General features: G+C 48.7%; 3 protein-coding genes across 5 annotated transcripts in view; 2 read left to right on the forward strand and 1 right to left on the reverse strand.

Annotated features, from left to right (window-relative positions):
- Nucleotides 1–348: 348 nt before the first annotated feature.
- On the forward strand, nucleotides 349–5,357 carry C1QBP (complement C1q binding protein). Its single transcript, XM_024734322.1, has 6 exons — nucleotides 349–690; nucleotides 1,304–1,454; nucleotides 3,122–3,215; nucleotides 4,379–4,474; nucleotides 4,720–4,842; nucleotides 4,977–5,357. Exons 1-6 carry the CDS (start codon nucleotides 468–470, stop codon nucleotides 5,124–5,126), a joined length of 837 nt encoding a protein of 278 aa, XP_024590090.1. The 5' UTR covers nucleotides 349–467; the 3' UTR covers nucleotides 5,127–5,357.
- A 56-nt stretch (nucleotides 5,358–5,413) lies between these two features.
- Nucleotides 5,414–12,748, reverse strand: RPAIN (RPA interacting protein). Of its 3 annotated transcripts, none has more exons than XM_024734308.1 (7): nucleotides 12,234–12,748; nucleotides 10,442–10,612; nucleotides 9,358–9,418; nucleotides 7,254–7,365; nucleotides 7,041–7,104; nucleotides 5,885–6,025; nucleotides 5,414–5,569 (listed from the first exon to the last, which is right to left on the reverse strand). In XM_024734308.1, exons 1-7 carry the CDS (start codon nucleotides 12,723–12,725, stop codon nucleotides 5,540–5,542), a joined length of 1,071 nt encoding a protein of 356 aa, XP_024590076.1. In that variant the 5' UTR covers nucleotides 12,726–12,748; the 3' UTR covers nucleotides 5,414–5,539. The 3 variants fall into 3 exon arrangements, with proteins under 3 accessions (XP_024590076.1, XP_024590080.1, XP_024590066.1); XM_024734312.1 differs by having other exon boundaries at nucleotides 5,421–5,569; nucleotides 10,505–10,612; XM_024734298.1 differs by lacking the exon at nucleotides 5,414–5,569 and having other exon boundaries at nucleotides 5,577–6,025.
- The window catches only part of NUP88 (nucleoporin 88), a 30,647-nt gene continuing 30,467 nt past the window's right edge, over nucleotides 12,618–12,797 (forward strand). The window contains exon 1 of the mRNA XM_024734285.1: nucleotides 12,618–12,757. The gene's annotated coding sequence lies outside the window, so the exon portion shown is untranslated. The remainder of the gene's footprint in view (nucleotides 12,758–12,797) is intronic.

Genomic DNA, 12,797 nt, shown 5'->3' on the forward strand with positions numbered 1-12,797 from the left:
GAAGTTCCAGGAAGGCCTCTTATGGGAGGTGATCCCGGAGGCTGGTCTTTGGGAGTTGGTGGTGGCAAGAGTGCATTCCACGAAGTCATAGAAAGCCTGGCCGTGCTTGAGAACAGTAGATGGAAATTTGGAGAGTGTAAGCAGCCACTGGAGAGAACGGATGCTGGCCAATTAAACAGCAAGCCTGGGACACCAGACTCAAGCCGAATCAGCTAAAGAAGTTCAGGAATCGGATTCCAGGCCTCCCCGGGAGGCCACACCGGAGGCCACCAGCAGAGGGCGCATTCCCGCCCGCTGTGCCTTCGGTCTGCAAAGCGGCGGCGCGGAAGCACTTCCCGGGGAGGGAGCGGGCCTTCCGGCGGCGGCCCTAGATCTAGGGGGCGCAGTGGCGAAGAGTCGTCGCTCTTGCCGAGAGTTGTCTTTCGTATCCGCACGTGTCCGCCGCCGCCTCTGCCTCCGCTGCAGAAATGCTGCCGCTGCTGCGCTGCGTGCCCCGCGTCCTGTGCACCGCTGTCGCTGGCATCCGCGCCGCCGCGCCCTCCCTGCCGCTGCTGCAGCCCGCGTCTAGGCCGTGCGCCCGGCCCTTTGGGCTGCTGAGCGTGCGCGCGGGGTCGGTGCAGTTGCCCGGTCTCCTGCGGCCTTGGGGGCCCTGCGGCTGCGGCTGCGGCTGCGGCGGACTGCACACCGAAGGTAAGACTCGTGCACGTGGGCCGGGGGCGTGAGGGGCCAGGGCCTGGGTGGGGTGGGGAGTCCGGGACGAGGAAGTGTAGACCACGCGTGGACAGCCCGGAACCACCCCTGAAGTCCAGAACATTCTCCCACTGATCGGCGACCAGCGGGTTAAACCCACGCGTGATCGCGTTTCCCGTCTTCCCCCACCTCTGTTTTACTCTGCGGGGAGAGATGCTGTAAAGCCCTGGAGGCCGACTGTATTCTCAGTCTCTCGAAAATGGAACTTTGCGAAAGCCCAAGGTCGCGGTTGGGAGTAGCGTGGTGTTGTCTGTTGGCAAGTGAAAGAGAGTAATGGCGAATTTTTCTTACTTTATTTTGAAACGTTTTAAGGAGTTCATTGTTGGGAATCACTTTACCAGAATGCGAGCTCAGCTTCCCACTGATAGCTTACAGCATTTTTACAGATGAGGAAACTGAGGCTTAATGGATATGAGTTGGGTTAAGTTCCCAGAGCCACCGTTAATAGCAGAAGTATTAGAAACAGCCCAAATACAGGTCTCTGGTTGTAGTAACCTGGGTCATTTCCCGTTTTAGACTGATTGGCTCTTTCTGTAACTTATTTCCATTGTAGGGGACAAAGCTTTTGTTCAATTCCTCAATGATGAGATTAAGGAGGAAAAGAAGATACAGAAGTATAAGTCTCTTCCCAAGATGTCTGGAGGTTGGGAGCTGGAGGTGAATGGGACAGAAGCCAAATTAGTGCAGAAAGTTGCTGGAGAAAGGTAAGTACCAGGGGCCTATGGACTCCAGGGAACCAAATCCATGACCCTGCAGGACCTGCCCTGACTTATCCACAAGAGCTTTTAGTTAAGGCAGGTACTTAACAGACATGTGGTTTCCGAGAGATCGTAGGATTCATTTGGATAATTTCGTAAGCTCCAGGTCGTTCATTCACTGCACACTTATGTGCTGTGGTAGTTCATACGGAGATGGTAAGCAAGTAGCACCGAAGCCAAGTCACTGGGAGCCTACTGGACCAGTAGAGGCGTCAGTCACTTAAACCCTTGCTGGTGAGGGAGGGTATACCTTGCCTAAATCTATGCACGCAAATTCAGAAATTCTGACAGCACCGACAGAATCTCAGATTTGCAATGCTGACTTACTATACTACAGGCTCTGGCTGAGGAAAACAAAGCTCCTGCTGTTTATAGTTGAGAAAGCAAGATAAGGGTGGGCTTGCCGTGTAGTAAGGGTCACGATGAGAAAGATGGGAAGACTTTGACCTGCGAAAGCTGTTTGTGATCTACCTTGAGTGAATTTTTGTATATGCTGTGAAGTAGGGTTCTGGGTTTTTTGTTTTGTTTTGGTGGTGTAGTGTTTTTCCCTTCATAGGTCAATCATGTATTCTGTAACGTGACCTAAACCACTTTCCTGGGGTAGGTCGTAGGCAGTTTGGGGCCATTATAAGTAATGTTCTAATGAACATAACTGCATTTCTGTGCCCAGGCGTCAGCTTGGTCCGCACTGTTGCAGATTAGACAGATTTTGTGGCTGAACCTCAAACCTCAAACCGGCAAGGCAGCCAGTTAGCACAGCTCCAGAGGGGTCTGCTGGGTCTGCAACCCAGCAGTGCTCGTTCCACATCTCTCAACTTTAGATTCAAATTTTGGAACGTGATACGTCAGGTGAAGGTTCTTGCAACTGAAGATCGTCATTAGTTGGTGTTTGTGGCCTGCTTTGTGATTATAAAACTTCCCACAACTGCTCTGAGGAATGAGCCTGTCCTGCAGCATGCTCTTTTATTTTTTTGGCGGTGCCCTGTGTCTTGCAGGATCCTAGTTCCCCATCCAGGGATTGAACCCAGGCCACGGCAGGGAAAGCGTTGAGTCCTAACCACCGGACCACCAGGGAGCTCCCCAGCAAGTGTTGCTCTTTGTGAGGCCCCCCTCCATGGGGCCGGGGCTGCTCCCCATCCTCAGCTGATGCCACAGCCCTCCAGCGCTCCTTCTTCCCTTCCTCTCGGGCAGATTTTCTTCTAATGGAGAAAAGCTTTTAAAGGAGGCTTCTGCCCCCTGCCCCCAGCTTCTCAGCTGCTCAGCACTGGAAGGTGCCCTTGAAAGACGAGGGTGGCAGTGTCAGTTGGCTGTGGCCAGGAGGTGGCCAGTGGACACAGGTTGGCAGTGAGCCCTGGATGCTGGCCTGGTGACAGGAGCCCACACATGACTGTTCAGCTGAGGAACAAGTGCCTAACTGACTTCCAGCAGCCAACACATAGTAGGCCCACTTCAGACCTGCTGAATCTATCTGTGGGTGGGATGCAGGCACCTGCATTTTGGAAGTTCTGCAGATCAGAGGTGCATTGTTTCAGCAGCGTCTTTAACTGTAGCAAGCCTCAGTATCTACTCAGTTAAGAGGACATCCTCTGTTGTGTTTTCTCTTGCCTTTCTAGGGTCACCGTCACTTTCAACATTAACAACAGCATCCCACCCGCGTATGATGGGGAGGAGGGGCCCTCTGAAGGGCAGAAGGTTGAAGAACAGGAGGCAAGTCTGTAACACTGTGACCAGCCTGTGCCGCCGCCTTCCCACGGGCTGTTCTGGGGGCTTGCAGGAGGAGCATTGGTTTTTGTGTCGTTTAAATTCTCTTAGCACTAGGAGAGAAGGCGAAGGACAGCCATCCTCGGGCCTTTTCTTGTGGAGCACCAGAACTGTGTGGCCCCTTTTCTTTCCCAGGGGCGAAGTAAATTGTTACCTTTAGGCTTAGGCTTTATAATTTGCCCTGTGTTCACTTAATAGGGAGGAATTGAAACTGTCTTAACCCTTCCCATGATCAGGGGGTAAATTATCACTTGGAGTGTTTCCAAGTGAGGAGTGCTCTCACACGTCCCAGGCTGGTGATAAACACCAGGCAGGGGCGTCAGAGACTTCACCTTAAGGTGCTGCCCTTCTTGCTTGGACCTGGATGGTGCTCAGTCTTCAGACATTTTAGGAAGCAGTGTGCCCAGCCTAGAAACCAGCCAGTGTGAGGGCCACAGGGTCCCCAGGCTTTCTGGCTGGGTTGGCATGGTATTGTCTCACGACCCAGCTCAGCTCCCTGGAGCGCTGGCCCAGCACTAGGACCGCCCCGCCCCCAACACACACACTGGCTGGCTCACCCTCAAAGCGGGGGTTGCTGTGCTTTAGCCAGAGGCACCAGCCTCTGGTCCTGGGCTGTAATAGAGGAAGATCCCGAAACAGCTGGGAAGGGATTTTGGAGCTTTAGGCCAGCTTTGTAGTGTATGGATGTAGAAAAAGGCCCAGGAAGATTTAAGTTAATTGGCACTCTCGCTGGGGCTGGAGTTCAGATTTCCTGATTCTAACCTTGTAGAATTAGGTTAGAACCTAGTACGTATTAGGTTCTAATATGTAACCTTGTATGTTCTTTAAACAAGTAGCGTGGCTAATACAAGTGAAATGCTGTACTTAATATATGATACTCTGCCATCCAAAACATAGTCTACAACTCTAGAAAGGATCCACAGGGTGGGTTCAGCCCAGTCTGTCTGAACAAGCTGGTACATGGCTTTAATACTCTGTGTTAAAAGATCCTAGGCTCCTTATTTGGGAACACCATAGCGTAGCAGTGGCCATCAGACCCCCTGAACTGAGACCTTCGGTCCAGACCCCTGCCAACAGAGACATTTACTGACTCGTTCTTGTTTCCCCAGCCTGAATTGACGTCCACTCCCAATTTTGTGGTTGAAGTTGTAAAGGATGGTAGCAACAAGGCCCTTGTGCTGGACTGTCACTTTCCAGAAGATGAGGTATGTAGAGTGGAGTGCTGGCAGCCCTGGGGACAAGGAGGGCCTCCGGGGACCTTCCTGGTCCCATTTAGCTGATCCTAACATTTTCTAGCTTAGACCAGCAAAACTGGGAAGACTGGGGTGGGGGTGGTGAGGGAGCAAGGTTAAAATCTGAGTTTCAAGCTATAAATAGTCCCTTTTCTTTGCACGAGTCTGGCTTGTCCTGGGAAACCTTTCAGTTTTCCCCAAATATTGTCTCTTGTCAGATTGGACAAGAAGAGGAGGACCAGAGTGACATTTTCTCCATCAAGGAAGTGAGCTTTCAGTCCACTGGCGATTCTGACTGGAAGGACACGAATTACACGCTCAGCACAGATTCCCTGGACTGGGTGAGTGCTCGATAAGGTGATGGTGCCCTTGGGCCTTGCAGGGGAGGGTCTAGTCCAAGGCCACACAAAGAAGCATCTTAATAAGTGTCTCGGGTGCCTTCTTTTTTTTTTTTAACCAATGTTTCTCCTTTTAGGGCTTATACGACCACCTAATGGATTTCCTTGCGGACCGAGGGGTGGACAACACTTTCGCTGATGAGTTGGTAGAGCTCAGCACAGCCTTGGAGCACCAGGAGTACATTACTTTTCTCGAAGACCTCAAAGGTTTTGTCAAAAGCCAATAGAGAAGACAAGCTGCCAAACACCTTAATTTGATGGCAGGCTTTGGCCAGTGAACAACACCTACTCTGAAGCCAGACCCACATGCTTTGAAATGGTTTTCATCCCAATATCATGGAAAATAATTCAATATTAACTTATTTCTGTTGCCTCTGATTTACCATTTATTCTCTACAAACCTGTTATTTCTAGATTTTTGTATAACAAAATGATGGACAATAAAATCTCCAAGGTGATTGGTCTTTTCTATTTCTACTCCTTCCCTTTCAACCAGCATTACGAAACACAAAGAGCAGAGAAAACTTTGAAACGTTTTAATACAAAATAAGTTATAAGTGAAAGATTTGTATTTACAAGGCCCCTTTCTCAAGACAGAACTTGTTTCCAACCCAGTAGATCGTGTGCATCAGGGTTGGCTCTAGAGGATCACAGCCCAAGTATCACAAGCCTGAATTTAAATAGAAAAAAGTTAGCTTCAATTATATTCCAGTCACAAAAGCAATCTCAGTATGTGGTTAAAAGTGGCAACCAGTAATGACATTTATGCTGCTCCTTCCACGAGCTGGGCTGCCTCTGTCCCTCCCCTTTCGGGGAATGACTGGCCTTTTTAACTGAAGTGACTTCACTTTTCTATGCAAGTAAAGTTCCTCAGAGAATAAACTGCATTTTTAAACATTTACCTCTTTGTAAGCTATTTCTACCAGGGTGGGAATGAAACCAACCACCGACCCGCTTTTACCACTGGCTCCTGTGGGAGGCGTACCAGACAGCTCATGAGAAGACTGGGCTTTTCCTCTGTTCCTTCAGTGACCGAAAATGCCGGCATGTGGGGACAACATGCACCGTGCTCATTCACGCTGTCTTCTAAACAGGCGCGAAACTTCTGCTCTGTCACCTCTGGAGACTGAAAAACAGAAAAGTTAAACTACAGGCTAACCTTAGTCGTCTCATAGTCAACAGGCCGAAAATCCCGATTCCTCACACCATCCTGTAACTGGCTTGCTGTGATGCCCTGATCTCTCGGACCTTTAGAAACGCTCACGATCGTGCTGAGGGGATCTCTTAAATAACGTCCACCTGACCGCCTCTCCGATGGACCAGCGCTCTCCACTCCTGCCCTGAACACTGATTGATGCTCACCGCACCAGGAACGTCCAGGGCTGGGAGGCTTCCCAGCCAAGTGTATCCTTACCAAGAGCCAGTGCTGCTTGGTCCTACCTCTGTGCTAACTGAACTTGCTATTGTAACTGACTGACTTAATTATCTACTTTGTAAACCAATGAAATAAGAGAATGAAACAGTTATGTTTTTGTGATAAGTGGAATATTGAAGAAACAGTCAAAAAGATGAGTCCCTAAAAAGAAAAGGTGTTGAATTAGGTAAAAGATGGGGAGGAAAAATCCTGAAGTGCACTCAGCTTCTTGATGCACTTACAGAAACAAAACAGGAAATGCTAGACTATGCGCTTTAAGAGCAGTTTATAAAAAGCAAAAACAAAAAAACCTCAGCTCTCCAATCAGCAGAGCCTCGCTCAAGGACTGGCAAATAAGTGTATATGTTTAAAACTTCCTATAAAATGTTTCATTTGTATAGCTTACCACTTCAACGAACTGGCAAACTTTTAGCCACATCATGTCAGGTAAGAGGGCTCCTATATTTTAAGACCACTGACACTTAAAATTCTGAATACAGCTGTGTCTTCATATATGGAGAAATTTTATGTAAATCAGATACAAGTGTTTCCAATTCTAAACTGGGCTTTCTATAAAGCTCTTAAGCAGCGGTACCTTGATAAGTACCTCACGGATATGCTGTCTGTATTCTCACCATGGATGACTGCAAGCTACCAGTGTGAACTGAACATGAAGTTGGGAAGAGATGTGTGCAGAGGTGACACGATCTGTGTGAGGAACACTCACATGAGATGGGATGTACAGGCCACACTGACACATGACCACACCGCTTGCTATTCTCAGATTGTACCTGGAAGCAGAATTGGGATCCCAGAGCATTACGGCCAGCAGACCTGGATCCCCCAACCTTCCCAGATAACAGATTTGGGGGGAAATTCCACTCACCTTGGAGTGTGGGGTGGGAACAAATAATGCTGAAAAGGTTGTGAAAACTCTTACTTTGTACACACAGGACAGATGAGGGAGTTTGCTTCCCACTCAGCCAGCATGACGCTGAGACACTTTTCATCAAACTGCAAGCTCTTCTCGTACTCACTGATGATGGACTGTTCTGCAAGGCAAAGGACAGCCGGCGTGTTTCACCGCACGTCACCTGGGTCGCCCTGTCCTGAGTGCTAAGCTTCACTTTCAAAGGCACCATCCACACAAGAGAAAAATGCGGGTAAAATCACACAACCAATCACTAACTACTGCCCAGGCTTCATCTTGTTGGATCTTTCCCCTCCTGTCTGTCCTCTCCTTGTGAAGTGATGAGGCTAACAGACAAAGAGACAACTTTCACACCCATCTCCAGAGGCCACAGGGGCAGAGATGAAGAGTGGCAGGGTCCCAGGGGTGGCTGGAGAACGCGGACGCTGACGGCTTCAGACGCCAGGCCCACCTGGCTGAGTCTAAGGTGAGCTGTTCGCCAGTGTCCACAGACTCAGGCTCTGGGTTGTTCAGAACGTGTGTAGCAAACATGCAACAAGCCCTAGTACTTAGTAGGCCTGGGGTACAAAGATGAAGAAGGCTGGTCCCTGCTCTTGATGAGCTCACCATCTAGGCTTCGGAGCAGGGGTCAGCAAACCACAGCCCACAGGCCGTTCCAGCCCACCTAACGTTTTTAATTTTTAAAGCATTTTTGGCCATGTCACAGGGCATGCAGGATCTTAGTTTCCCGACCAGGGATTGAACCCGTGCCCCTGCAGTGGAAGCATGGCGTCTTAACCACTGGACCGCCAGGGAAGTCCCCCACCTTCCATTTTTTAAGTAAAGTTGTAATGGAACAGCCACGCTCATTTGGTTTATGTGTGGGCTATAGCTGTTTTCACACTACAACAGCAGAACTAAGTAGCTGCAATAGTCTGAATGTTTACTATGTGGCCCCTCACAGAAAGTTTGCCAACCTCTATTCTAGAGGGTTCCTTATGACTGAGTATGGCAGAACACAGCAAATTCTTATCACTGCAGGTTTTTAAATCCAATATACCCCAAGAGAAATATTTAGTGAGTCCTGTGTTTCACCACTAAGATAGGTTTTGCAGGCGAGGGTAAAGAGAAAATCAATTAAAAAGAAAAAAAAGAATTAAAATCAAGGAATATACAGTCTAACTGGAGTCAACACGCCAATCATAATAACTAAAGTTTGCATAGCGCTATGTGTCAAATGCTGTTTTAAGTTCTTTATATATATTAACTTCTTCACTACTACTTCCTTATTTTGAAGATGAAGAAACAGGCACAGGGAGATTAAGTGCTTTGCCCGGTGCCACACAAGTTAAAGTGGTAAAGCTGAGAAGTGAATCTTAGCAGTCTAGGCCAAGAGTTCATGCTCTTCCGTCCTCAAGATAATAGCTATTGTGTATTGAAAACTTCCTGTATGCCAGGCACTGCTCGAAGTCTACACATATTATTTAAGCCTACAAATAGTTTTGTAGTTTTACCGAGTCGAGACTGTGATCTCTAACAGATGATAAAAACTAAGCCTAATCAAGATAGGGCTATGTGAGATGAATGACTTAATTATGTAAGGTGCTAAATTATGCACTCTGTGGTGCTACGATTCCGCAGGAAGGGGGCGCTCACAAGACCCTGGGGAGTCAGTAAAGAAAAGATACAAGAGAAGGTACTTAAATTAGGTAGCGCAAGAGATCTGATCATGCACTATCCTGTAAGGTGACAGGATTACTACTCATCTATTAACAGAGAGGTACTGTCGATAGAATAGACACGGGAACTGGATTCACAACACTGATTTTACTTCCCAACTCCACCACCAGCTGTGCAACCTGTGTAAGACACCACTCTCTTCTGTCTCACGCTACCTGGTAGGGGCATCATAAGGAGAGAACCATAGCGTGGAAGGAGAGGTCTGAGCACAAGGTCTGGAAACAATGACTATTATTATTGGGAAGACAGACAGCCAAGACCTTAGAGGAAAAAGAGACTTCTAGACACTCGACTGAAGATGGAAATAATGAGTTAAAAACATTCTGTTCAGAAAAAAGCATCAGCATTAGAGCAGCTAGAGATATAGGCAGGAAGAACTATTCTTAGACTTCACCTTGATCAATCAGCTCCTGTTGGATTTCCTCCAGCACGGCCAGGTCCAGCGGCTCCTCCAACTGCAAGAGAAAGTAGGGTCAGCAGAGGTTTGAAGTTATGATCAGCTGACAAGACCCACAGTGATTCACACTTGGAGGCTGGCTTGAAGAACACAGATTTAACTGAGGAAATCAACCCAGTCCTTCTGTAGAATGTGCCGACAATGCGGTAATGTGGCCACGCTGAGAAAAGCATCAACAGATGATTAAACCAGCCAGTGACAAAATAATGGTACCACATTTGGGGGAGACGGTATAGGGTAGCAGCTAAGTATATGGCTCTGCTAAAGCTCTGTGACCATTAGAAAGTTCCTAACCTCTGTCAACCTCATTTCAGGCCTCTGTAAAGTGGGAATAAAAGCCACCTGAGAGGGTTATTGTACGCACTCACTGTGATTATGTAACTCAGACATTTGGCACAATGTGGGACACATAGAAGGCACCAAATAACGCCTCTTTATTACAGAGAGGCTCGATGTTCTCAAAGCAGTTTCCCACATGTTTCTTATACTGTCCTCACAATACCGACAACATTATCTTCTTCATCCTACAAATGGGAAAACCAGAGCTCAAAGAGGCAGAGTTAAGAGTCAACAGCAAAACCAGGATCAGAATTCCAGAACTACTGACTTCCAATCCAGTGCTCTTCCTGATACGTGGTAAATGGTCTCCTATCCACACCCAGTTCCTAACCCTGCCTGAGATTAGAACAAGAAAGTTCCTGGAGACCTTTTTAAAAAGAGAGATTCCTGGCTCAGGCCTACTGAATCAAAAGCTCCAGGGGTGCAGCCAATGAGTGAAATTTCTTTCTTTTCAGTTTCAGAAGTGATTATGATGCAATGATGCAGCAGGTCGACAGCCTGGTATTTATGAACCATTAATTAATCTAGAAGAGTCTAACGTTAAAGGTAGAAGAACCTGGGTGAGAGGCCGTTAGAATCCTGATTGGGGGCTGGAGGGTGGATGGGTTTAGAGGACTTGGGGAAACAGGCAGAGAGAGGACACTGGCATCCTTGGTGCTAAAAACACATATCCCAGCCTGACCTGAGCCAAGGCCTCTGGCCGGCTCTCCACCGACCGCAAAGCATTCCACTCTTCTTCCATCACCTCCTGCACTAGAAAGGTGTTCTGAGCTCCTCCTGACATATTGCCTCCAGCCTGGCGATATTTGTTTAGGAGCCTGTCCCGGCTGTTTCTCATTCTCTCCAGGCATCCCTTGGAAGAAGGAGAAAGAGGTGAGGGGGCAGAAAAGGCAATTCAGTCAAAAACAAACAAACAAAAAACACCTCTTAGATTAGTTGTTAAAACATTAAAGGAATTTTATAGACACAAAATTTCAACTCTAATCCCAACTATTGTTATTTTGGCACCTTCCTCTCCAGCCCTTATCCACGTGTAGATGGGTGAAATTACAATGCTTGGGTCACGTATTTCCAGATTGACATATTTCATAGTCTATCTTTAATGCTAGCTTGCTTAATGGTTGGGTGATAATAGCGCAGCATCCACCGTGCTAACAGGACACTTAGGTTGCTTCCTAATTCTTTTTTTTGTGTTTTGTTTTTGTTTTTAAATAAACTTATTTATTTAATTTATTTATTTTTGGCTGCATTGGGTCTTCATTGCTGCACACTGGCTTTCTCTAGTTGTGGTGAGCGGGGGCTACTCTTCGTTGCGGTGCATGGGCTTCCCGTTGTGGTGGCTTCTCTGGTTGCAGAGCATGGGCTCTAGGCACATGGGCTTCAGTAGTTGTGGCACGTGTGCTCAGTAGTTGTGTCTCACGGGCTCTAGTGCGTAGGCTCAGTAGTTGTGGTCCACGGGCTTAGCTGCTCTGTGGCATCTTCCAGGACCAGGGCTTGAACCCATGTCCCCTGCAGTGGCAAGCGGATTCTTAACCACTGCGCCACCAGGAAGTCCCGCTTCCTAATTCTTGCTAATCTCGATATGATGCTGGTAGCCGCCATCCTGTACGATGTTTCTCAACTTCAGGCAATCTTGTCCCCTAGGGGACATGTGGCAATGACTGGAGACATTTTTGGTTGTCACAGCTCTAGCTGTAGGATTATTGACATCTAGTAAGTAGAGGCCAGGGAGGCTGCTAAACATTCTACAATCCTAGAACAGCACCCCAAAACAAAGAACTATCGTCTTCAAAATGTCAAGAACCAGGATTGAGAAATCCTGCTGTCGACAGTCATTTCTAGCATCAGATTATTTTCCTGGGATATATCCACTACTTCAGAGATTACTGGAAAGACAGGCCATAGTACTTACAGGAACCAGACTGAGCTCAGGATAGGTCAGAACTGACCGTAGGCTACAACCCTGCTAAGACTTAGTGACGGAGGCTCAGAAGAAATAGTTTGGAATAGGAAGAGAAATAATTTCCGGGATTAGAAATAATGTCTAATTATTCTATTCCTCTGTGGAATAGACATAACGTCTCTCTCGCTTGCGGTGAGTGTACAAGGTGCCTCTCTGGTGTCCACCAACCCGACATCAGCGGGTGATGGTGGTGCCACCGTAGAGATGTAGCGGTGCGGTCGCGATCACACTTCACACTGAAAGCAAACCCGAGTCCAAAAGGAAGGCTTCCTGGGCCCGGGCCGGCCCGGCCCGGGCAATGCCACACCCAAAGGCACACAAACTCCAGGAAGTGGCCGGGCGGTGGCCGAGGCCCGGACCTACAGGCGAGAGGCTCAGGTTCCAGGTCCACCTCCACGAACACCTGCTTCACCCGGCTGGGCTGAGAGAAAAGCACGGAGGAGAGCGGTTGCCGGGACGGACTAGGGGAGTGACGACAGCCCGGCCAAGGCTTTCCAAACCCCACACTCACCTGCCTGAAAGCCTCTTTCCAAGGCGGCGAGCCCACCAGTTTATACAGCGAGCGACGCCGAGACCCTGATCCCTCTGCCATCTCCTTTTCGCGGGAGTCGCCGCCAGAAGGCCCCGCCCCCGGGGCGCGTGCAGAATCCTGGGACTTGTAGTTCCTGGGTGTTGGTCGCACCAGATCGTAGGGAATTCTGGGAAGCGTTGTCCTTCCGGCCGGCCCCACTCGGAGACAGGCTTGGGCAATCCCAGAATGGGTGACTAAAGAAGTGACATTTATGGGCTTCCCTGGTGGCGCAGTGGTTGAGAGTCCGCCTGCCGATGCAGGGGACACGGGTTCGTGCCCCGGTCCGGCAGGGTCCCACATGCCGCGGAGCGGCTGGGCCCGTGAGCCATGGCCGCTGAGCGTGTGCGTCCGGAGCCTGTGCTCCACTACAGGAGAGGCCACAACAGTGAGAGGCCCGCGTACCGCAAAAAAACAAACAAAAAGAAGTGACATTTGTGAGGTCTGCCCAACCTGGATTGAGGGAGGTAAGTCTTGAGGGAAGGTTTTAGATGTTTAGGTTTATCC

This window comes from Neophocaena asiaeorientalis, unplaced genomic scaffold (assembly GCF_003031525.2).
Source record: "Neophocaena asiaeorientalis asiaeorientalis breed wild unplaced genomic scaffold, Neophocaena_asiaeorientalis_V1.1 scaffold129, whole genome shotgun sequence".
Classification (NCBI taxonomy): Eukaryota; Metazoa; Chordata; class Mammalia; order Artiodactyla; family Phocoenidae; genus Neophocaena; species Neophocaena asiaeorientalis.

What these genes read in the sequence shown, in the direction of transcription:
- C1QBP (XM_024734322.1), top strand. Translation starts at nt 468, where the DNA reads ATGCTGCCGCTGCTGCGCTGCGTGCCCCGCGTCCTGTGCACCGCTGTC. An exon ending in AGAAGGTTGAAGAACAGGAG is followed by an intron (nt 3,216 to 4,378) that starts GCAAGTCTGTAA and finishes TTGTTTCCCCAG; the next exon opens with CCTGAATTGACGTCCACTCC. An exon ending in GTCACTTTCCAGAAGATGAG is followed by an intron (nt 4,475 to 4,719) that starts GTATGTAGAGTG and finishes GTCTCTTGTCAG; the next exon opens with ATTGGACAAGAAGAGGAGGA.
- RPAIN (XM_024734298.1), bottom strand. Translation starts at nt 12,725, where the DNA reads ATGTCACTTCTTTTTGTTTGTTTTTTTGCGGTACGCGGGCCTCTCACT. An exon ending in GGAAAGAGGCTTTCAGGCAG is followed by an intron (nt 10,613 to 12,233) that starts GTGAGTGTGGGG and finishes CCTTCTTCCAAG; the next exon opens with GGATGCCTGGAGAGAATGAG. An exon ending in ACAGGAGCTGATTGATCAAG is followed by an intron (nt 7,366 to 9,357) that starts GTGAAGTCTAAG and finishes TTTGCCTTGCAG; the next exon opens with AACAGTCCATCATCAGTGAG.